Raw genomic sequence first — 25,807 nt, 5'->3', positions numbered from 1 at the left:
TTGCATTCTGAATGAGTCTCTAAGGAGACATTAGCGAAAGAGCCCTCTTGCAGAGAACTTTCTCTCCGACTTCTTTCCTATTATGCTCATGTGAGGCTTACAGACTGGGCAAGAGGGTTTAATTAGATTGTGAACCATCCTTCTCCCAAATAACATAGGGGATGCTTTTGGACTTTCATACATAGTTTACCTTTGGGATCCCCAAAAAGTCTTTTTCATGGAAGACTGCATTTTAATTGGCCTGTCAATATCTTTGTCTGCTGGGCTACATTGTTTCTGATAACTTTAATCTGCTTTCAAATAGCATCTGGTTTTGAAAAAAGGATGTCCTTCCTAGGGTAGCAGGAAAGGCTTATTGTTCTAAAAAAACACTACTTCCTGAGAGAGCAGTGTGTTCCTGTTTGTATTCAAGGCTGGAGAATTATTTGGGGAAAAATAGCTCACATTTTTTTAGGGCTATTAAAATAGTGATCGTCATGTGAATTTTATTTGTGTTGGGAGGTGCAGTTGGGGAGGTTAAGTTCTGAGTTTGCGTATCCTAGTTTCTTGACAGAAGTGGATACTGGGACGCTTTAGGCGATTTAACTCTCCAGTGGCTTTTCTTTTTCTATAGCCAAGGTTGTTGGAACATAACTTCACTCTGCGAGTATCTCTCGTTTGTGTAGAGAGAAAAAAAAAATGGGATCCAAGAAAATAACTCCCGAAAGGCCATACGTTTCTCTGTTCATCTTAAAAGAAAACTCTTTTTCTGTTTTACCTAGTTTTACCGAAGGTGACAAATTTCAGTTTGGTTTGAAGAGCAAGACTTCCTCAGCACCTCACCCTTTTGCCTCTTTGTTTCCTTGCTGCATAAAGGCAATTCCACACCAACTCATAGATTCTTTTAATAAAGACCAACCGCTAAGGGGAAATGAAGGTCGAGACATCTGAGTGAAAAGTGAGGAGGGGCAGTTAAGGGCGACTCCGAGGGGCAGGGTGGGGTGGTGGTAGTTCCCGGGCAGAGTGGGGCGCTTTTGCGTGGGTATGTGGCCAATCAGTTGGTTCACGGGCCCCCACCGCCACTCGCACTGCATTGGTGCTCAGACCACCTTCCTTTAATTTCTAGACCTGGGCGTGGTGCCCCCCAGTGAGGCACTGTGAGGCTGCTGACACCTGGGGAGAGGGGATAAAGAATGATAAGAAAAGAAAACACGCCACATTTGCCTATTTCAAAAGCTGCCCAGTCTGCCTTGCCCCTAGGGAAGGAGAAGAAACGGCCTTGCATTGTTATTGACCTCATCTGCCATCCTCAGTCCTCGGCCCACCTAGGATTTGACTGCGGGGCTTTGGCACAGGTTCCTGCTGCCTTCTGTTTGCATTTCACTTGTTCCCCTCCAGTCAAAGTTCAGTGCGTCCTGGGAGTCTGAGAGCACGGGTTTCCTGGTACCTCTTCCACAGCTTCTCTGCTTTTTGAGCTGGCCCTAGTCTGCATGTCCCGCTCCTGCTGTGCACAGTGAGACTTTGTGTTGACGTATTCATTCCCCGCCGTAGACATCCTTCCTTACCGTGAGGGATGTCAAGTTTAGATTAGACAGAATCCATCTGCAAAGTCGTCTACTTCAGGCTAGATACTATTGCCTTCCATGTAACAGATTCACGAAGAATACTGTCGTCTGCTCGCCTAGGTCATAAGCTCTTGGGGACGTAGACCATTTAAAACAGTTTTTCTTTCGAGGCGACCCCTTCGAAGCCTGAACCCCGAACATAATTGTTGAGTTCATTAAAGAAGCCTGTAGTCCAGTTAACTCTCTCAGATACTCACAGGAAACGGAAGCACAGCATTGCTGGCTGTGCGTTGCTGGAGCGGCCGTGTTTGAATTAGGCCGCCCTTGTCCTGGCCACAACATGGTTATTCCAGGTGGGAAAGTTTTATTTGTGCAGCTACATCCATATAGATGGGAAAAGACCACTTTTTTGATTAGGTCATGCAGTAATGGCGAGAAGCCAGTCTCTTTCCTTCACACTCAGTCTTACGGCGCAGGCTTCCTGACCTGTCAGTGACTTGCAGGCGACCACACACCATTGTTCTCCCCGTTCTCATGAACTTGTAAGCAGTGTTGCTTAATTTGCAAGTTGTAATTATACATATTATTTGAAGATAAAGCTATAATGGTGGTGGTTACTGTTCACAGATGCTGCGTAATTATGCAAATTATACAAAGTTACGTTGACATGGGCAGTGCTGATACAGCAAGTGTGAAACTCCATAATGTTAAGAAATAGCAAGTAATTAAGGTGCCATTTGATCAAGGGACATGCTTTTTTACTTTGATTTTGCTTGGTTTGTTTGAAGAAGGAACGTAGTTATTTCGAGGTCTGTTGTCTCTTAAGGATTAATGGCGTTCTTTTCCTCCTCCTGTTCCTAAGCTTCCAAACTCTTGTTTCCCTCACGTTCTTCTAGACTTCCCCCTTCTCCAATCTTTAAACCTCATACTTCTTCCTACTAATTTCCCACATGTACTTTTTTTGCTAGTGTAAATTTGTTTGCTTGATGAGTATAAATAGACTTGTCTGTTTGCTTTAGATAAAAGAATAGTCGGCCTCAGGCAGGTTACAGTGGGTGATGGGTGCTTAGGGGGAAAAAATGTACGACTTTAATATTTGATTCAGAATATAAGCTCTTCAGAAATGGGGGTCTTTCTGTGCTATTTAATGACTGCAAGTAAGTTACATGTTTATAACACATAAAGTAGAATGTGAACTTCAGGATTCTTCAGAAGGACATTTTGTTATAAGCAGTAAGGAAAACTCCTCACTGACTAGGACATTTTTATTGGCTTTCCCTAGATGGAAATAGAATATGATGATTGGCGTCTGATGGCTTCTAAAGAACGTGAACTTTGCTAACTAGATAGTGGGAAAGGTTTTATGTTATTTTTTTATTTTGTACTGAATTTATAGGGTCTAGTTTGAAATTTCAGTCTTTAGCTATTAAAAGACTCATGGGAAATAACAGTACAGATGAATAAAATTAATTTATTTGAAAGTTGACCACCCGAGGGGGAAACTCTGAATCTTTAATATCAACACATTTTAAATTGGGGCAATTTAGAACTATAAGTGAGGTATTTTCTTCCATAGCACATTCTAATATTGTTTTTTTTTTTAAAGATTTTATTTATTTATTTTTAGAGAGAGGGGTAGGGAGGGAGGAAGAGATAGAAATATGAATGTGTGGTTGCCACTCATGTGGCCCCCACTAGGGACCTGGCCCTGCAACCCAGGCCTGTGCCCTGACTGGGAATCAAACTGGCAACCCTTTGGTTCACAGCCCATGCTCAATTCACTGAGCTACGCCAGCCAGGTCTAATATTGTTTTAAAAATATTTTTTTATTACAAAAATTATTTTAGGTCAAAATCCTTGGTAATATCCTCTTCTAAAAGTTTCAAAATCTTGCTCTGGCTGGTGCGACTCAGTTGGTTGGAGCATCATCCCATGATACAAGGGTACGGGTTTGATTCCTGGTCAGGGTGCATACCTGGGCTGCGGGTTCGGTCTCTGTCGGGGTGCGTAAGATCCTGGGTCCAGGTGCCTCAGGAAGTAACCAGTCGGTGCTTCTCTCTCTCCCTTCCTCTTTCGCTGGAAAGCAATGAAATAATGTCCTTGGTGAGGATTAAAAAAGAAGGTTTAGAATTCTTTATCAAATTACTCTGTGAATCATTGCCCCTATCTGTCCCCAAAATATATGAACTATAATGGCACACGGAGTTTGAATTGTCTTGAAAGATATTCCCGAGGCTACAGGCATTTTTCTTAATTAGAAGAGAGGATTAAGTTTAACCCAGGGGAGGTCATGACTGATCTGAGAGATACAAGCTCTTTCCTTAAATATTGTTATTTGTGTCCGGTGCATAGGTTCAAGGGCATGACGAGCGTAAACACTGCGGTTTACCATTAGGCACGTACAAACCTAATATATCTAATGATGTTTAAGAAGAGAGTTGGTATCTCTCTTAAGCGAAGTAGTGCAAAACTTGTACACTGGAAAGTACGAGACCTTGTTGAAAGAAATTAAAGACCTAAGAATTGGAAAAATGCCCCATGCCATCGATTGGGAGACTTAAAGGTGTTAAGATGGCAGTGCTACCATAACTGATCTGACTTAGCGCAATCCTGACTAAAATCCCGCCAGCCTTTCCTCAGAGATTGACAGGCTGATTCCAAATTCATATGGAAATTCAAGGCACTCAAAAGAGCCACAACAATCTTGCAAAACTAAATATCCACTCATATTCCTGAATCACAAACTGGGTAATCCTAGATTTTTATTGGAGTCTTAAAATTCCTTACTGGCTTGTCATATAAATGTATAAATAGGATTTTAAATTTTTACCAGTTCAGAACTTTGATGAATAACTGAATCTTTATTACAATACACAATTCTTGTGTATTGTAATATGATCTAGAATGGGTGTCAAACTCATTTTCACTGGGGGCCACATCAGCCTCGCAGTTGCCTTCAAAGGGCCGAATGTAATTTTAGGACTGTATAAATGTAACTATTCCTTTAAATGTAACTACTCCTGAACAGTTAAGCAAGAGCTTGGTGCTGCCGCTGGGTAGAAACAAGGTGCCGGGCGGGATAAAACAAGGTGGAGGGCCGGATTCTGCCCACGGGCCTTGTGTTTGCCACCTGTGCTCTAGAAAAACAAATCATGTCTTTTTTAAAAAAATAAAACATTTAAACTTAAATATTTATATATATATAATAAATATCTTGGTAAGAATAGAAAAATTAAATTCAGACTAATTTTTAAGTATACTCATGAAATACCATACATTAATTTTATATTGTCTAAGAAAATTATTTGATTTAATCACAATATTAACAAATACATATGCTTTAAGTTAAAATTTTGCTTTTGGCATTTTAATGTAAAAGGCAGAAATAAGTGATAAAGAATAATTTATGAGGGATTTATTTTCATAAGCTTTTGCCAATTTATTTTATATTTTCATAGCTTTAGTCTATATCCCGAAGGCATAGCATTTGGATAGAATTTGGGCAATTTAGCTTTTCTCTTAATAATGCTTATTTTTAATGTCTTAGAAAACTTCTGTATAAAAAAAAAACCCCCGTCTTTAACTTGGTCTGCAAATTGTAAATATAGTGACTTAGTTTAGAAGCTTCTTTTCCTGGCAAGTCTGATGATTTCAATCCTTTTTTTTCAAACAGGATCTGGAAATAGTGTATTCCTATTTACACGGTATGGAAGCCTTATCAAACCTGAGAGAACATCAACTTAGGTGAGTCATTTTAAGATTAATTATAATCAGATGCTAGAATTTTACACAATCGTTTATTATAGTTAAGAAGTAGGATTAAAGATAACTTACTTATGAAAACCCTGCCTCATTGAGCCCCTATATTGGCTTTGTAGATTCTATAAAATTGAATTCGATTTTATGCATATAATAATTTTTTTACATTTATACCATAGTGATATCCTCTCTCCCTCCATCCCTCTCCCTGCACCCCGTCACCTAAAGTAATAAACACCACTTGGTGAGTCTCCCAGAGGGAGCATTCATTATTTGCCATCCTGGCAAGTAAAAACCTACATCTTAGCATTCAGATACATAAGAAACCAGAATGTTTTCAATTGTTCAAAGACTGATTAGGTGAATTATTTTAGTGTGTTATTTAGGTCTTTGTAGTATTTATTGCATTACATTGTGAAGCCCCTGTCTGGGAAACCTAGCTTGCACCATAGTTGTTTTTATGCGGTCCACTTCTTCCGACTTCTGGTGTATCGCTTACATTGTATGGTGGCGACCTTACTGATGGTTCTCTGACTTCAAACTAAATGATTAAGAACATACAGGCCAGTGATTTTTTTTGTTTTTTACCCTAACTGGAACAGCAAATAAAGGACCCTGGGAGGATGGGTTACATAAACAAATAAGACGTAGTGGGAAGGTTTTGTTTCCTCCAGCCCCAGCTAGTTGCGAAACCAGCAGTTTTTAATTATGAAAGGATTACTTTTTTCTATATATTTCCCCTTTACTCTTTAAACACTAATTAATTTGTGAGCATGTCAATTTCATATTTAGTTGTTAATTGAAAAAAGTGTCAAGAGAATTGAGTACTTCTAAAATTAAATTTGTAATGAAAATCATTTAAATTAAAGTAGATTGCAAGTTAAGTGTTTAAAAATTTAGTCAAGTTTTATTAGAAAGGGCAAAACCACTGGGAATTTTTAAGATGGCTGAAATTACAGCAAGAATAATTTTAAAGTGTATAACTTTCATTTTATTTTATTTTTTTAATACCAACTATTTAAAGAAAAAAAATTAGCACCAACTGTTTATTTAATCAAAGGCAGTTAATTTTCATATACAAGTCAATTAATTACTATACAAATATAAGTATTCTTGTGTGCATATAAAAACACATGGATAATATTTAGATGTAATGATTATACAATGTATATACAATGTATATGGTTATAAAATTATTTAGACAATAGGAATTCTAAGAAATAGTAAAAGAAAAATTTTAATACTTGTAAAAATGTTTAAAATTATAAAAGTAGAGATAATAACACAGTGAAGTTCCATCCACCTCTTAACCAGCTTTAGAACTATCAGTTTTCCGCCTTTCAAAGTTAAATTTTGATTAGAAATAACTGATTCATTAAAAGGGTGTAGTTTAGTCTGTCTATACTGTAGAAAGCCTGTTTTGGAGTTTTGTTTGTTGGCATGAATTTACAGGGAGGAGCCTTTAAGATGTTTATCTTAATTCCGCTTGCGTTAAAAAGCCATTTGTTTCTCATATTTATGGAAAACATCAGCTGAAACTGTCTTAACTTCATTTTTAAAGCAAGAGCAGAATACCCAAATGAATAACAACAAAAAAAGAGGCACAGATAAACTTCACGATCTGGATAATCTGCTTTATAACAATGACCATTTCTGAGCAAAATACATCATGTTTAGATACATTTTCTTTGAATTTTTAAAATAAAAGTTTTATCCCTAGGATTAAATAGAGAACAGTTTAGACTTCTACAGAATACAGTTTTCCAATTTAGGGGGAAAAAGCAGCTCTTAATCGGACTCTGGGTCTGTTTACTCAGTACTGAGCGGTAGAGCACTAGTCTTCAACCATGAGGGGGGCAGAGGCTGGCCTTTGAAAGCGTCAGCGGCGTGCGTTCCTGTGGCCCACTCGCCGGTAAGCGACGCCGTGGTTCTGAGCAGTTGATTTGTGTTACCATCGATCCTACACTGTGCAACATGGAGGTTTTCAAATCTTCACTATAAAAACGATACATTTTTCAATGCAACTTAATTTTGTTAATGTTTACTTCCTTAATCCATGTGGATTAAGCCACATGTTGGCCAAAAGGGAAGAGGATGCTAGAGTTAGGAGTTGAGGCCGAAATTGGTAAAAAGCTCAGAGAGCCTGGGGCCAATCAGAGTTGGACACGGGAGCTTGCTGAACTGTATGTAGGTATCCTTCAGCCTTGTAGGTGAGTGTGGTCAGTGTTAGATGGCTACTTTTAGGTATCACACCACAACTTCTTTCTGTTGTTATATTCTTTAGGGATTCAGAAAAGATCGGTAATATGCTTTTGATAAAATATTCTCTAACCATGTTTTAGGATTAAAAAACTTTTGGTGCTTTTTTCATTTATTAGAACATTGTCATATAGAAAATTTTATCTTTTTTTTTTTTTTTTTTGGTTGGCACTGGTTACATTTATTTACCCAGTCAACAGTCACTGATTGTGCGCCTACTGTGTGCTAGTCACTGGTGTAGGCCATGGTGATGCAGCATTGAAGTGGACCACACAGCTGCCATTGTGGGGCTCTGGCTCCTGTGCTGGGCAGGTGAGCAGAGATCTTGGCAGTGTAGGTGGGTGTTAGGTGCTCTGTCGCGGGAACAGGTTTGGTGTACGAGAAGGCAGGTGCTGTGCAGAGTAAGAGAGACTAAGTAAGATAGCACAGTGAGTACAGGGCCTGGTATTCAAGGGTCAGGAGTTCGTATTTCCTTCTAGAGGTAGTGGAAATTAAGAGCAGAGGTAGTGGAAATTAAGAGCGGAGGTAGGAGGAGATCTGACTTAATATTAGCAAAGATTTGCCTGGAAGTTATGTGGAGACTGGACAATGGGTGAGCAAAAGTAGAAGCACAAGTCTTCATCTGTAGCCCTGGTGAGAGAGAGTAACTAGTGAGTGGGGTAACTGGGACTCACACTGGGTTTTCGCAGGGGAGATGGTGAACGTGGTCAGTTGGGAAGGGTATATTTTGGTAACCCACGCTGCCCAAAAGATGGGGTGTGAAGAAAAGAGAGAAGTCAAGGAGGAGGACGCCAGATGTTTGGACTAAAAAATTGCGTAGTGATTGTGGGAAAGCAGATTTTAGAGGAAGAAGTTCAAACTATGTTTTGGACATTTTGAGCGTGAAATGGTGGCCATTACCCAGCACTGGCTACAGAAGCGGGCCTTTAGATGAGTGGATGTCACGGTGGGAGGGCACACTATGTCTGGGCCATTGCTGTGGAAGTCATCGGTTCATGGGTAAATGTGAAATCACAGACTGGGTGAGGGGACGTGGTGCAGAGGCGAAGAGGGCTGAAGGGCCGCTGCAGGTGATGGGGAACCTTTAGAGGTCAAGTAGAGGGATGGATTGGGGGGAGAATCCAAAGGAGACAGAGAAAGCGACTAATAAACTCCAAGAAAAACCTGGAGACCGAGGACAGGAAGCCTAGACAAGATAGTGCTATTTTTTGCTTTCAATTGCTGTAGAGAAGTAGAATTACGATAAGGACAGAAAGGATTTAGACAGCATGGAGGACACAGATAACTTTTTAGAGCCTTTTCTTTGGTGAGTCAGGAACCAAATGGTGTGGGAGTGTGAAGAGGGTGAGAATATGGGGATGGTGTGTAGACAACCCGAAGAGGGGAATTGCTGTCATGGGAAAAGCAACATGTGGATGATAGCCGGAGTGGGATGTGGGATCAAGAGGGGTGTGTGAGTGTGTGTGTGTGTCCCGGCATACACAGCAGGGGACACTGAGATGTGTTTCTATACTATACAAAGTGGCTCAGGAGACAGGGAGAACAGACCGTGGTGCGGGAGAAGGAGGTAAGCTCACAGGAGGGCAGGGTCTCGTGCAGGAGAGGGACTGAGACCCAGTGAAGAGGTTGGGCCAGGACCCTTCTTTCATTCCAGCCGCTGACAAGGCAGAGGCACTGGTGTCTGTCATCCTTTTCTATACAGAACTCATGTGACTCGGTCTGTGAAAGGAAACTGTGTCAAATGATGTGCATTCAACATTTGATGCTGCCTCCTGGAGCTGTGACCTTCTGTTTGAGCGTCTGCAGTGAGGGCAGGAAGGACCCCCAAAGTGGGGCGGTGGCAGCAGAAAGAACAAGGGAAAGAGAGGACTCATGGGAGTTGTGTTCAAGGGAAAAATCATGTTGTGTTTATTGGGTTTAGCAAATAGAAGAAAGAAAAATGGGTCGGGGTCAATCCCAGTGTCTCCTAGACTGGAGACCAGTAGCCCTGTCGGCCAAAATGGGGGTGCTGTGAAAATATTAGCTTTTACAGCCAAGCCGACTTCTTCTTTGTACTGTCTCCTTCACAAGAAGACAGGGCATAATCATCCTGTTCTCTTTTAAATTTCTATATTTTTGGGAAATTTTATTTGGGTTTAAAATAATAGGATGCTTTTTGCAGATGGTGTTCTTGAAGTACTTTTGAATATTTAAAAATGTGTTCATGTTTCCCAGAATTTACATAATTTTTTCCTCAGGGATGAATCAGCTGAAATAACAATTCTTCAAAAGTTGTAAAGCCTCTATTTAATCATTAGTCATTAAAATGTTGAGTTAATAAAAGCCGACTTTTGTCTGAAATTCCATAATGTTAAGTAACATGTTGAGCTGTGAATGGCTTTATCACTGTTTACATTGGTAGGTTTTCCTTTCGAATGTTCCTTCTCATTTTCTGTTTACCTTGGAGAATAGTCCAAATGTCATTTACAAAGTTTCAAAAACACGTACAACTTTGTTCCAAAGTTTCAAAACACGTACAATGCATTGAGTGCATTTTTTTCATGCCAGATGTTTAACTCATGTCTTTTTCTTTGACAGGTTAATGTGTGAAACTGTGAGATATGAAAGACATGAAGCCAATGAAGTTTTATACTAGTAGGTGTCTCCTTTCTCTTTGTACACAATGTATGGTGCCTGGCTAAATATTTCCCTTAAAGTATCAGAGAAGTGTTAGTAACAGTGTGTTATGTCAGCATTACCTTATTTTTGCATTCACTTATTTTACACGGTTTAGAAATGTAAAATGTTCCGGCGGTTTCCTGACATAAAGTGAACGTTCACGGCTCTTCGCTGGTGATAACTTCACATATGTGGTGGTATGTCTTTCATGTGTGATTCAGTTACATTATTTCACACGGAGTATTTTAACCTTTGTATCGTTATGAAATAAGAAATAGTATAAAGTCTTTTTAACAGCAAAACATATATCCCCACAGCCATACCAGATGAGATGCAAATGTAGCATAAATGTCAAATTTTAGCTTATAATCTGTCAGAAACAGGAAAATAAGCTGTCCACATCTGTTCAGGCATAGTTTCTTCCTTCAATAGTATTGATAGTCCTTTACAAGATGTGTGGTGTATTTCCTGACAAAAATGATAACTAATTTTGTAAAGAATGTGATACACATACGGCGTGTTGTTGTTGTGGTATCAGGATATGCAGACTATGACTTGCCAGGTCTGTCACTTTGCTAATGTTGCCGTGACTGACTGTTGTTCTGTTGACTTTAATTCCTGTTCTCCAAAGCAGTTATTACATAATTACTCTCCATGCATATAATAGGGAGTATTTACTGAAATAAGTAAAACACAGCTGCCGCCCTTAAGGAAGCTCTACTCTCTTCAGGGAGGTAGATGTAGAATAAAAGGGAATCAGCAACAACAAAAAAACAACCGATGTAACTGAGAGTATAGACCCCCAAGAGGGGCTGCAGAACTGCGGAGGCAGGGGGCAGGGGGGCTCGAGGGAAATGAGGAGCACCTCAGAGAAGTGGCCCTTGGAACCAGGTCTCAACAGTGTGTCCTGGGTTAGAGAGACAGACTTGCTTGGCGGAAGGAACAGTGTCCACAGGGACACGGGGAGGAGAAGGGCCCTGACCTGGAGTTTGAATGTTGTGGCGAGGTCAGGTCAGCAGGGCCGGCCTGCGGTGTGGGTCAGGGTGACCAGTCAAGAGAAGAGGCAGGCTGGTCCTACTTGCTTGTAAATGTATAGTTTTAAAAAAGTGGTCTTGATTCTTTAGGCAACCGGAAATGAGTTTTTTTCCCTCTCAAATAACATGTTATTGTGGCAAATTGCAAATGTCCCCCGAATAGAGACAGTAGCACAGTGGACCCCCATGTACTCATCATCCAGCCTTGCCAGTTGGTGGCCGATTATGTTTCATTTTTCCTCCCCCCGTCTCACCTCCAGATGGATTATTTTGGAGTAAATCCAGACATATCAATTCATTTATAATTATTGTGATATGTATCTTTACTTTTAAAGACTTTAAAAAAGTTAACCACAATATCATCAAACTTTAAAAAATAATTCTTTATATCATGAAAACGTTCAAATTTCCTTGTCTCAGAATATTTTTTTGAGAATTTTTATGAGAATTTGTTTGAGCTGAATTGACAACATGCTGGGGAGCAAGATCTTAAATGCTCCCCGCCCCCAATTTTTTATGGTTTATTTATTTGAATCAGATCTGAATTAAGTCCATCCATTGTGGTATCTTTCAGAAGTCTTTTTCAATCTGTAGTTTGGTGGCCAGTTTTCAAACAACAAAATGACATGACCAGATGCCTGCTAACCTCCCCCCGGCCCCCGCCATCCTTCCCACCCCACACCCCAGGAAAATGCCTGTGCCTGTGTGTGAAACACCAAGGGTGGATTAGATGGAGCCCCCGGCCCCCGCCATCCTTCCCACCCCACACCCCAGGAAAATGCCTGTGCCCATGTGTGAAACACCAAGGGTGGATTAGATGGAGCGGATGGGCTGGGAGCTCAGCAAGGAGACAGTTGCCTGGTCTGAGGTCACATGGGCTTGAACTGAGGCTAAGACTCAAGCAATGGGGAGATCAGGGGTGGATTTTACAAAAAGGTACAGGTGGGTATGACCTAGGACTATTCATAGGTTGTAACTTATGAAACTTAATCATCTAGGGGCTTTTCAGCAGGAAATTGTAAATATCCATCCAGGGCTTAAAAGAACAGATACCAGCTATAGAGGGAGAGTAAATGATCAAGACATAACTGATAAGGAGAAGACTAACACCAAGGGCAGTAACTTACTCTTGAAGAAGTTGAGCGGCACTTAACTTAGAGCATTTGCCATCACTGGAATGGGTGCGCAGGTGTGAGGGTTGGAAACCTCTGCTGAGTATCACTGGTTTTTACTGAACCCGTCTAGTGACAGTAAGCATCAGCTCTGCTGTTTTGTCCTTCCCCTCCGAAACCTGGTTTTGGGAGTATGGACGATGACGTAACACACTCTTCACAAGCCCCCCATGCCCTATGTGCTGTAATAAGTGCTTCCTGTGTGGTAATTTACGTACTTCTTATAGCTGTCTTGTAGGGTAGATATCATCACCCCGGTTTTGTACATGAAGGGGCTGAAGCTTTGAGAGGGTGGGGTACTTGTCCCAAGTCTCACTGCTCCAAGGGGGACCTGGATTTGAGCCCAGACATTGCGATTCTGCGACCTTGGCGGTTACCCCACTCACCAGCGTTTTCTGGCCTCTTCCATGACACTGTAAAAAATGGCACTATAAAAAATGATGGATGAACCTTGAGAGTATTATGCTAAGCGGAATAGGTGAGACAGAAGAAGTTAAATACCATGATTTCACTCATTTGGGACATAAAACTGAAAGCAACAAGTAAATGAAGAAAAACAAAAACTTACAGACACGGACAAGTGTGGCGGCCGCCACAGGGAAGGTGCGGGGAGGTGGTGAAGGGTAGAGGCCAAGTATCTGGTGACAGAAGATGATCTGACTTTGGGTGGTGAGCACACAGTATATTGTACAGCTCACGTACCATGGAAATGTGCACTTGAAACCTATATGATCTTATTAACCAATGCCGCCCCGATACAGTTAATTAAGGAAAAAGAAAATAGAAAAAGGAGAAAAACGATAATGCTTATATACATGTTGGGATAAGCACGTCATCTTTCCCGGCTGCTGCCTCCCCAGCGGGGGGCTGGTGGCAGCTGAAACCCACCAGCAGCTCTGCCTCCACTACCCTGACTCCGTAACAGGTTTCATTTGTGACTCGTTCACACCGAGGGCATGTTTCAGTGTCCTTAAACACATGGGCCCCAGTTAGACCGTGAATGTGAGTTGTGTGGTAATGCAAAGCCGTGGTTTAGGTTATCCTAAATCGAGGGTGCTTGGGCTAGAGTTTGTAGCAAGAATTGATTGTAGCAACGGGTCATTTTTGACTAGTTAGAAGTAGGTGACATGTTAGTCCGCAATGAAAAGTCTGTGGGAATTCAGTTGGTCTTGACTTCATAAGCCCCAAAATTCAGAAACTCATTGTAGATTAACTTAACTCAGTCAGACTCCTGGTATTTGGCCAGTGTTGTTATGAAAGGTGATTGTAACGTTTTCTTCTGTGATCCTTGAACAAACATGTCTCTACTCTTACCAGTTTGTGTTAGTTGCGTGTATTTGTGGTGTATATAAACCTGTGCTAACTTCTTACCACCCGTCTTTCTGGGACCTGTTGCTGTTACCTAATGGGGCAGATGACTTGTCTGTTCCTGTTCTCCTTGAGCCTAAACAACGGAGTGTAGTCAGAGTATCAAAGACTGGACGACTTTGGTTTTACGACCAAGAGATGATTATTCACTTTCCTTATTATGTTTGTGTGCTCGTGACTTCCAAGTCTGTGATGTTAAATAATTTCACCAGGTAAGTATAATACCCTTTTGATCTACCCCTGTGCCTCATTTTTCTCGTCTGTAAAGTGGAAACAATAATAATAGTACCTACTTTTAGCGTTGGTGATGTGCTCAGCCTACATCTAAACCCTCAAGGACAGCATAACTCGCTGCATTTTTAAGTGTGTGCAGCAAAAAAATCAGCACTGTTTTTGGGCCCTGACCCTGCGTCCAGCCACCACGGTTTGGCCCGGGCACACCTACCCACTCCTCTGTTGTAACAGTGCAGTGGGACACACTGCTTCTGTAAAGTGACATCCTTCAGATACGTGGTGGCTTTTTGGATATGTGTAGCCTTGATACACATATCAAGGTCCGGGCAGTTTCACAAGCGTTCTCAAAGTGAACATGATTTTGGGGAGTTTTCTGGGTCAAGTGAATAGCGAACCATTTTCAGAGGTCACCTGAGGCCACTTATGGGAACAGTCAGCCACTCCCGTTCTGTCACAGGTCTGTCTGCTCAGCCCCTCTGCCTTCATTGCCAGTGCGCAGCCTTTTTGGCTGATTGGGCCCCTCTGAAGTTTTCTCATTGTATTGACAGCTGGATAAAGTAGCTTTTTCATGTTACTTTTTTGCCCTCTAATGATCACCTTTGCTGATTTAATCAGTTTTCTTTTGGTTTATTGGCTTATTACTCTTTCAACACCCTTGTCAATTTTTAACTTGATCCCTTGCTATTTTCTTCTTGCTTTTATCAGTAGGGAAATGTGGAGCAGCATACACAGCTCTTTCATGGGGAGACATCGCCACCTTGTGGACTTGTAGGGTATTACTATGGAAGTCCTTTAAGCCTGGCTTTATTTTCCCAGTTACTGGTAAATTGAAATCCGTGTCTTTGACTTTCAGCCACTTTAATACTGTATCTGAGTTGGTGTCTATTCAATCATTAATTCTTTCATTAAGAAAAAGCTAAGCACCAATTAGGCATTATATAGGGTATATGTTGGGGGGGTACTGATGAGCTAGGGATGTTTCAAAGCTCTAACGAAGGGAGACTTCTAAAATGAATAATTACGAACTCTGGCAACTGCTTAATATGAGCATGTGTAAAGTGCCCTGGGAACCCAAGATACGAGCCCACTTCGCAGAGGACATGTTAGTTAACCTAGAATTCAAAGGATGAGTAGTAAGTTTATTAGACAGAAGGTATTATTTAAGAGCTGGAACAGCAGGTTTATTCAAAGTCCCTGGGGCATAGGGGAGGGGAGAAAGCCTAGTATAGCTGAACAGGGCAAAGTGTTCAGCAGAGCATGTGTTGGGGATTGGAGCAGAAAGCAAAGTTGTAGGTTGACTCTTTCAGGGCATGTGGTAAGAGAGGGAAACAGGTGAAGAGAACTAGTAACTTTTATGTACTTGTGAAGCAAAGTACCCGTACACATGTTTCCTTAAATCAAGTATCCTTGCGAAGAAGGTATGCTCTCCCCGTTTCGCAGCGGAGGACCTAGCATCTCAGAACTTAACTTCACCAGGGTCACGTGACCAGTATGAGAGCGCACATGCTCCACAATCTTTGCCCTTTGCACGGCAACATGTTGCCTACCTTCCATGCTAAGCCCAGGGCTTCGCTGTCTCCTGTTAAGGGCCCTTGGGTTGGGAGCAGAAGCATGCTGTGATCTGACTTACCCGAGCTCCTGAAATAGTATCCAGCTTCTACTAGGTGAAGCACACACTACCTACCTAAAAGGAGATTCAGCGTTATAAAGCAGAATAAAAGGAGATGGGGCAAGTATTCTGGAGTTTGGAAAATGGTGAGTGAGAAGATTTCATTGAAGGGATAGGGCCCGAGCCACTCCCATAGGCAGCAGGTTTTAACCTGCCATCTCACAGCACGCACAAACTAATCGCTCAAACCGAAAATGCATTTTTTGCCTATCTGACAAAAAAATGTGTAGTTTTGATTCCTTCACACTAGATGGCTGTTGTTGTGTTGGCTGTTGTCATTTTTTTATTTGACAGTCTAAGGGAAAAGAGGTCAGTGCCCCTGACTAAGTAATCAGACATTGCATGTTTTAATAATTCCTGTTGGCACGCCAGTTGGAAGTCGCTGCCCTAAGGTATGACGTGACGTAGGAAGGGGGGAGAGGCAGGCATCCTGGGCGGATTGGCAGTGTGCGGGAGGGACGACAGGGCAGCAGCAGGCCAGCGGTCGTGGGTTTGTGTTGAGTAGAAAGAAGTAATGTGGGAAAGGAGTGGGATGAGCTCGTCTGTTTGCCTCTTCCCCATCAGTCCAGGTCTAACCCTGCCATTCGTTTAGGCTTGGGATGATGGGCGCTAGGGACCACTCCTTCCTGATGGCCTCAGTAGTCCTTCTGTCTGATCATTTTGTGATGGTCTGTTTATATTTTGTCTCCTTTTGTTTTCTTTGGCTGTATTCATTTCCTCCCTGTTGATGACATTGAAAAACAGGAGTGTGTCCGTGCGCCTTGTCATGCCCCCGGGCTCTTGTGACCTTCATTTTGTCACCGTAGGATGGGATGTATTGGAATCAAGTCTGCTGTCCCTTGTAGTTCTTAGCTTGGTCTAAAAGTTGTAGGTGTATCAATTGCTGTGTGTAATTTTTTAATCTTTTGGATTGTCTCTTCTGCCTGTTACTGGTGGTTATTTAGAAATGCTCAGTCAGGGTTATTCCAAGATTCAGCTTTTGCCATTTCAACAACCATTGAAGAGGCTCCATAGCTCATAATTTTAAAACATAAAAAAATTATTTGAGAAAAGTGAAAGTAGCACTGGTGAATTCAACACAGGCAGCTGATTGCATACGAGAGTGACAGAGTTGCAGTGTCTTTTTCTGCCATTTGTTCCTGTTTGGGGTTTGATATTGAGACAGTTTTTCTCGTGGTCTTTTAGACTTGATAAGCCCATGCATAAGAATCACCTGGGATATTTGTTTAAAAGGTACTGTGATGGACCTAATGATCGGAAACTGGGGGGCTGGGGGGGGGGCAGATCCTGGGGCCATGCATTTTTAATTCTCATCCTTCATCATTAATATGCACATTAAAGCTTGAGAACCCCCAGACAGAGTAAACTCTCAGCATTATTCCTAGATAATGATGACAATAATAACTACTATTAGTGAGTCTTTTGGTGCCTGCAGGCAAGGTCTCGGATTCATTTGGCTTACCCTCTGAGTGTAGAGAAGCGTGGTGTTGGCGCTGCTGCTAAGTACTGTCCTTAGAGCTTTGTTTTCATCTTTCCTTTAAAAAAAAAGAAGCCTGGATAATCACCACTTCACACACATAAAATCACTGTAAAACCCTTCAGGTAACAGCCGCCCTATGGGAGGGGGGTATTTGTGCCTTAGAGGGGAGTAGGTTGTACCCCCCAGTGAAATGCTGCCTGGGGCATCACTGAAAGAGAACACGCTTAGCACACTGTGTTCTAATAAAGTCAGGGGAGTTTTCTGGACCATGAAGACTAAATAAAACAGATTTGATGGCAGCCTGTCACAGCCTGGACTTCTCAGGACTGAAACCAAACACGGGTTCCGTGGTGGGGGGAGGAAGGTGAGGGGAGGAGAGGACTTTTCTGGTACGCTGCTAGTCCAGAACATCTTTAAAATAAGATTGTTTTTGTGTTCTTAGTTCTTACTAGCTTTTGTAAAACTGAATCTTTTAACAGACAACTCAATAATATAGAAATTACGGCGATTTTATTTGGCATAGAAAATGCTCTCTAAATCTAATAAATGTCAATCGAGTGGTCGGTCATTCTCCACAGATGTCTACTCAAGCAAATATTGCTCTGATAAGTTTAATGTTTGAATTTTGGGGGAAGAGTAGAGAAACCCTCATCTATCAGGTAAGCAAAATTATAATAAGGGGGAGATGCTGAGAGGACCAGTTCCTTATCTTCCTTAAATCTTCCCCGAGATTTTCCTGATAGGAAGAGTCAGCCCTAATTACAGGGCAGTCAGCGAGCGTTCAGGGTACCAGAACCTTTGCTGTCACCGTGTTTCATCCGCTCTGGACTGGGCGGCCTTTTACTTCACGGATATTTTATGCCAGGACAGCTCATTTCCTCGGCTGGCGTTGACTTAGTCCTGACCGATTTCGCCTTCAAAATGGACAAACCTGCAGTAACTGCCCGTGAATGTTCTGTTCTCTGTCACAGTTAATCTAGACCTCAGTGACATTTATTTGTGTATTTTTAACATAACAAAAAACCTATCGAATAATTATTATTTGCTTTTAATGAGCATTGCTCATTTGATTCTCACAGCAGCTGTAGTGCCTTGCGTAAGACCCCACAGTAAGTGGTAATGCACCTTCATTTCCTAGTTTTCTAGGTATCGTTCCCATTGACCGTCCTTTGGTGATAAAGGGACCACTGTAAGTGCAGATTAAGATAATTCATTTTCTTCTTTTTTATTTCACTGTCTTAGTTACTTATTTGCAACAATTTAAACTGTTCTTGCATCTGGCAAAACACATTTTTACTTGACGTAAATCAGAATTAATAATAATGCTGTCATCTTTTATTAAGAACGACAATTTTTCCCCCGAAACTAGGTAAATGATTGATGGCAAAACCTAATGATTAAAAACTTGGGAGAAAGGATTACATTTTTTTTGAAGTACTTTGCATTTGCATTTGAGAAATCATTTTACTATTATGGTTTCACTTGAACTACACTCCTATTTGACAGTTTTAAAAAATGTTTTCTCGAGGCCTAAAGTAGTTGTGAAATTGGTTAAGAATGGACTTGGGAGAAATGGGGACCAACTGCTGACTTGCTTTAGAAGCAGATAGCAAAACAAAAATGATTAGGCAATAGTGATTGGTGTTTTAAATAACTTAGTCACTTAGAATTGTGAGTAGAGGTGAGTGTCCGTTGAAAGCATTTGGAATCTGTTTACAAAATAAAAAGGAAGGACTTGGCAGAGATTGCCGTAGACCGCACCGCAGCACTTACGTGCGATTCTCTGGGGTCCGAGGGGAGTGTCCAGTGCAGCTTCCATGCTGTACTCCTAAAAGGAACGCGATGGTAACTTAAAGGAGAAAAACATTTTATAACTTTTAAAAAGGAAATGGGGCGTGCTCGGCACTTCCTTTCCACCCCTTCCTCCTGCGAGGACGTGGACAGGGTGGTGAGCTTTGCAGCCACCGCCTTAGAATCCGAGCCGGGAGCCCACGGCAGGGGCGGCAGCGCAACAGCGAGCGCCTGGGTCTCCAGTCCGGGACGCCACTGGGTCAGCCGCCCTGGTTAAGCCCTTGCTGTGGCTGGCTTTTTGTTTCAGTTTAACAGTAACCGAGCCTGTTGATAAACTTAACTCTATAAAGGAAAATAACTTAGCCATGGCAAAAAGCGCAATCAACAAAGTCACAGCGTAAGCCTCACGCTGGGGGAAATGGCACTCGTGTTTTCCAAAGGCCAATTTGCCTAAGTGCTTCGAGGCAGGGAAAAAATTACACGCCTTCGTAGAAAATCAGCTAGAAATTGCACACCGATTTCCCAGGAAAATAAATAGATACGACTCATGAAAATAAGAAAAAAAAAGTGCTCTTCTAACAGGAAAAAGAAATGGAAAGAAAAACTACACTGTTGTTACCGAACAGAAAGCGTTTGTCCACCCAGCGCTGGCAGAGCCCAACACTGGACACTGGGAGCCGCAGTGGAGGACTTGGCTGTGTTGTTGAGAAGGCCCCGTGGAGGAGAAGGGGAAGCTAGTGCCCCAAAACCTCAACGTCCCCACGGCGTGTACACGACAGACCATATGGGGCAAGGTCACAAACACTGTGGGTTAGGGGTTTGGGGTCGTGCTGGGAGCTGCTTAGGCAGAGGTGAGGTAAGGACACATACAGCATTGATGAGATAAAGCGTTTCTTTAGGGCTGGGGGGCAGCTGTGAGGTCTGTTCCGCCATCTCTGTCTGGCTTCATGGGGTTGTTCCACCTTAGGGCTCAGAGGTTGAAACATAACTTAGGCCAAGATGTTATCTGTAGTCTGCCAGAGGTCCAGCTGGTGTGACCATTAGTCAGGTCCCTGCTCCTGTCTCGTGGTGCTTGGGGTTGCTGGTTATCAGGGGAAAAGGCTGGGTCTCTGAGGGACACATACAGGGTGGGCAAAAGTAGCTGTATGGTTGTGAGTACATGATACAGGTTGTTCCTGTATTATCATTGATTAATTATTTTCCATATGAGCAACTGTACACCTACTTTTGCCTCACCCTGTGTATATATGTGTATATATATACATGTGTATGTATATATGTGTATATATATACATGTGTATGTATATACAGAGAGAGGGGGAGGGAGAGAGAGAGAGATAGGGAGATAGTTACGATTTCCAGAGCTAGGATTTAAGGCTAAATTTAATCAAAGTCATAAGGACCCTCGGTTTCAATGTCATTTTTATCAAGCAGATTGGCAAAGCCTCAAAAGTTTGATTGAAAGTGTCCTTGGTGGAAAGCCCTGTGCCCCTGTGGCTCACCCCTCACCCAGTCTGCTCCAGCTGCCCCACGCTGGCCTCCGTGCTAGGCGGTGCCAGCCTGCGGCCTTTGCGCTTACTCTGGAGATCGCCCTGCCCTTTGCCTGGAATGCTGCTTCCTTTGGGGCCCGGTTTGCTAACTCTTACTCTTCTTTGCTCAAAGGTACTCTTCTCAGTGAGTGTGTCCCGACCACCCATCGAAAACTGCCACCCCCACCCCCTTTCTCCTTACCCTGTGCTACTTTTTTCTCTAGACCCCTGACTTACAATTCTCCAGTTTATTATTTATTATCTGTATTGTCCCACCAGAATATAGCTCCTTGGGGGAGGGGATCTTTTCCGTGGTTCCCTGAAATTGTCTAAGCACTTAGAACAGCCCTCATCAGAAAATGGTTAAATATTTGTTAAATAAATGTAACACAGCCTGGGAAGTCTGGTCAATAATATTATTATAACTGTGCGTCGTGCCAGGTGGGTACTAGAAATATTGGGGGAACACTTTGTAAATTATATGATTCTCTAAACACTATGCTGTACACCTGAAACTAATAAAGAATAATAATACTAAATGTAAGCTGTAATTGAAAGATAAAATTTAAAAAATAAAAGAAGAAATTCATCTGGTATGTTAGCTACCCTTCAGAAATAATAAATGTGTGTTGTTTTAAACTGCTAAAAAATGCAACAAGCTAGATTAGTGAGACTACGGGGAAGCAGGCGGGCGAACACGTTGTCAACCACCTGTGGAGGGTAATATATAATATTCGTCAGAATTACAGTGTGTGTACCCTTTGGCCCAACAATTGTCCTTCCAGTTACTCGTTACAGTTGTAGTTTTATTTATTTTTTAAAAAATAATTGCATACGATTAGAAACAACTGAAGTGACTGCTTAAGGGGTTGTTTCTATCAAATGTGGCACATTCTCAGGAAAGATCTCTAAGATTTAGCACAAAGGAAAGACTGCTGTAGAGTGTGCTGTCTTTTCTGTGAAAAGAAAAAAGGTGGTGGAGGGAATGAGAGTATGTGTTTATTTTCACGTGCATATGCATAAAGAAGTTCTGAAAGACTATCCGGGAAGTGTGGTGGGGAAATGTGGGAGCTTGGTACACAGGGGGAAGGGTTGGAAGGCCAGGTTTCACTGTTTACCTCTTCCTATTTTCTGTTTTCTGAAGCAACAGGAAGTATTTTCAGTTCAAAAAGTTAAGCAAAAAAATAAAACTAAAAATGATAAGTGTCGTACATCTATGAACATTTAAAATATTTAAATATACTGACATATCTTTAGCTTATTTGAGGGACAAGAAATAATTTAAAAAATGATTCCAGTTGTCAAATAATGGTATTTTTGTCGACATGTTTTATGCTATTTCATCATTCTTTATGATTCTGAAAGTAACATGGGTACTGTACTTTTTGCTACGTATGTTTTGCTTTTTTTATATTGTTGTTCTGGATAATCATCTGATTCCATTTCCTTTTCAGTCCTGATGATATTGGGACCTGCTGGTACATCCTTCTTTCCGGTTCTGTGTTCATTAAGGAGTCCATGTTCCTTCCAAGAAGCAGGTATGGTACAGACATTCTCTAATAGATGATCCATGGAGCTTGAAGTCCTTTTGCAGAACTCCTTTCTCTTCCTATTTCCTCCTCTAACATAAAGCAAAGCTGTGCCTTGGGGTATCAATACATACATCTTTAAGGAAGGGCTGTTTAATGTTGTAAACACTGTTTCAATCTCTTTAACAAAGGGCAGGAACAAGAGACATGCTGGTGATGTGTCCATTTGTTACATGAACATGTCAAGCTAATTTAGGACATGTGTATTCATAGGGAGTAAAATCTGCCTCCATAACAGGCGACCTCGTAAACATCCATAGAGAGGAGAAGAAAGTTCATTGAGACCGCTCGGAACTGGAAATGGAAAGTCAGGAACTGTCATTGACTTTTCTGCCTCTCGGGACCATATGGTCTCTCATTTTTGCATCTGTCTGTGGACTGGCTTCCCGCTCTCTAAGGCTATTAATGTCTTTTCTCCCTGTGACTTTGGCTCGTGTGTGCCAACTGTTGATTTATGACCTTATGTCCCTAGTGTTTACACCATTTGACTGTGGTGCCTGTGCCTTTTTTTTTTTTTTTTTTTTTTTTTGGATTCCTCAGGCTACAACCTGATTGGCTTGGCTTGGGGCCGATGTGTTCCACTTCCGATAAGCTACAGCCAAAGAGAGTGGGACCTCATCTGTTACAAAAGTGGCTGTCTGTGCTCGGGTCCCAGACTGAGGGTATCAGCTACTGTTTCAGTGGCTGTTTTTCCCAGTTGTGTATTTTTCACAAATAAATACTGTTTTTAAAGATTTAAAAAATTTTAACGGGTTAAATATCTTTATTTAAAATTACTAATTATGTATTTTATTTAAATTGACTAAATCTATTAAAGACTAGTACTCTCCCTCTCCCCCTTCCTTACCTTATCTATATATAACGTAGCCTAATATGAAAATATAATCTTGCTAAACAATTCTGAGTGGGTCAAAGACATGTTAAGAATCTATTTTAGAGACGTGAACAAATTTTTGTGACAACTCAGAGTCAGTGAGATAGGGAGGGGTAATTCTCATGGTGCTGGGTGTGGTAATAGAAGGCACAGAGACCGGCTGCCAGCGGCCAGAACAGCAGCAAAGAAGTGCCGGAGGCCCACGGTGTCTGCTGACAGACAATCAATCCCTGGTGCTGGTCCCCGGCCTGTGCGCCCTGCCACTTCTCCGAGATCAGGTTGGCGGGCCAGGTTGGCGGGCGTTGCTCTCTTTGGAACGTGGCCCCATGAGGGCGGGAAGCTCAATGGCCTATTTGTTTGCTATTCTTATAGTAGCAGAAGTGACAGGGACAGCAATTGTGCCAGCGGTGGCAGTGGGAGTAATAGAAGTAGGACTAGTTGTAGTAGTCGTAAAATGGTGATGGAAAATTAGCTAAGGCTTTGACAGTGCTTCCTCTTTTCCAGTCACCATTTTAAATGCTATATATGTATTGAATCATTTAATGTTACAACGATCTTTTGAGGCAGATAAAATTCTGAGCTGCATTCTATGGCTGACAAAAACTCTGGCAGCATAGAATTCCTAGAATTCTGTCTAGGAAGCTTGGAGTGACCCTGTGAAACAGCCCCTGTGATTGCAGAGTTCTGTTTCCCAGAGGAAAGGAGAGCTGAATAGCCACACTTTCCCACTCCCTGAAACTGAGGAGCTGCTGTGGGTCCTTTGTGGAGACTACGTCTACCTCTGTTTCTGAACTTGGAAGTAGGTGTAGGCAAAGCGTATTTAAGCACTGGCATGTTTTTAAAATTACATGTCATTTTAATGTAAAATGTAATAGGAATAGAAATTATCACAGATAAAGAAAAGGAAAAAAAACACCTAAAATCTCTCATCCAAGATAATCTTTAATATTTCAGTGTTTCCCCATATAGTCTTACATATATCTACACTCCACATGCTAAAGAACGTACTCTATAAACAATTTAATTTCTTACTTATTTCAATTAATATGTGTGTATATATGCATTGCCTCATACTATTAAAAACTCTTTGTAAAGACTTACTATTATACATATTTTTACTTAATGTTCCATTTTTGGACTTTCCATAATTTACTTAATAATTATAAAGGGTAAATTATGCTATAGTGAATATGATTTCAAATTGATGCATTGTAAAGAGAACAGGTTAGTGACTTGTTCAACACCTGTTGCAAGGGCTGTGATAGGAACTCAGTCCATCCGCCAAGCCGCGAGCACAGTGAGGAGCCTGCGATGGTCTTTTTTTGACTACCAGCCATCCCCAGCTAGTCAAGTGGCAGCTTGTTCTAACTTGTGGAAAGGAACCTAATGTTCAGAAAACTGTTATTCTAAGGACTCGCAGTTCAGACCTATTTTATGAACACATGTTTTGGACTCTATGTCTAATTATTTTAAAAGATGACATGAGTTACTCTTTCTCTGGCTGCATGTCAAATGCTTGCAAGTCAGTACTTTAATGGGATGAAGGAAGGAGCGGTGTTCCAGACTGAATGACAAGCTAGTGCTATATATAGGTTATTCCTTCATGTTGCACCTGGTGACATTTGCTCTCTCCAAGTTGTTTGTTTCCTTTGGAGATGTTGCCTTAGGAATAGCACTGAGACCGTTTTAATATGAAAGAGTCTCGACTGGTACTATGCTAAAGGTTGACATCAGTGAGTCATTTCTATTTCCCTGTCCAGTCTGCTGGTTTTATAAAATAACTAGGTCACAGGTAATTCTCCACATTTTCCATGTTTTTATCACGTTAGCCTAGAAATTGGTTATCAGTATGTATGATGAGTACTTTGATCAGTGTCTTAAAAATTTCAACTCATTTTGACAGGTAATTCACCCTTAGCAGTTAGTTACACATCAAAGGACTTGGAACAACAGTTTCGTGTTTTTAACGAATTCTCATGAAATTGCTTAAACACCTGATATCATCACGTGAGAAGGGTGTTACACATTGCAGAGAATCTGTCATTGGGCTTCCAGCTATCATTAGCTTTATTACAGTTCTCAATTGATGTTTAAGTCAGCATTTTATGGTTTCATTATTTAAAATTTTTTTTTGTTTCCTTTTTAGATAAGATAATTTTGGTTGCATATTTTTACTTGGGTTGTTCAAAGGTGCATGTTATTCCTTGGTAAGATTGTGAACACTTATGGAGCATTTGACTGCCTGTGTGACTTTCAGTGACAGCAACTCACTCTTCCCGCTCTAAGCAATTCCAGTGATAAAAATGCCATTTTTATGAGTTTTATTGTAATTCTATTAGATTTACCAAGTTTTGAACATCGGTATTTGTACGTGTCTATAATGTCACTTTTAATATTGTCACATATAATGTTGCCCTAAGGTGGAGCTAAACTCTTTATTTGAAGTAAAACTTTTATTCTTGAAGCAATGTACGGTTTATAGTTATATTTTTCTTGAAGTCTTATTTAAAATATATTTCGGTTCTTTGTATGAGCAGAAAGGTAGTGAGCAAAGGTAACTTAGGAATGCAGCAGAAGTTATTCTGATTCTCATCTAGGAAAATGCCAGAGGGGACATTTGCCAGAGATGATATCCAAATGGTATAAACTCTGTGTTTTTCCAAACCTGTAGGCAAAGCAGTGTGGTCACTACCTTGGGCAAGGTGTGTGCTGCACAATTCTATGGTATCTATCAGCCAGAGGGTAGTGAAGTATCTTGCAAAGGAGGTCCCCCACCCACCTCATTTTTTCAAAGTTGCCATTTGCCATGGCGGTGGGGCTGGGAAGCAGTGGATGAAAATAATCTTG

At 41.3% G+C, this 25,807-nt stretch overlaps 1 protein-coding gene across 8 annotated transcripts in view; it reads left to right on the top strand.

Moving 5' to 3' along the window:
* Window positions 1-25,807, top strand: part of RAPGEF2 (Rap guanine nucleotide exchange factor 2) — a 216,374-nt gene that overhangs the window by 62,037 nt on the left and 128,530 nt on the right. For 7 of the 8 annotated variants that reach the window (XM_045202499.3, XM_045202500.3, XM_024568781.3 and 4 more), the window contains exons 2-4: window positions 5,218-5,288; window positions 10,140-10,196; window positions 21,952-22,035. The exons of the other annotated variant lie outside the window; for it this stretch is intronic. In XM_045202499.3, coding sequence (XP_045058434.2) covers window positions 5,218-5,288; window positions 10,140-10,196; window positions 21,952-22,035 — 212 coding nt within the window. The remainder of the gene's footprint in view (window positions 1-5,217; window positions 5,289-10,139; window positions 10,197-21,951; window positions 22,036-25,807) is intronic. 8 annotated transcript variants of the gene reach the window in all.

The sequence above is a fragment of the Desmodus rotundus genome, chromosome 9 (assembly GCF_022682495.2).
Source record: "Desmodus rotundus isolate HL8 chromosome 9, HLdesRot8A.1, whole genome shotgun sequence".
In the NCBI taxonomy this organism is placed as follows: Eukaryota; Metazoa; Chordata; class Mammalia; order Chiroptera; family Phyllostomidae; genus Desmodus; species Desmodus rotundus.
This window is presented reverse-complemented; position numbering and strand designations above follow the sequence as displayed.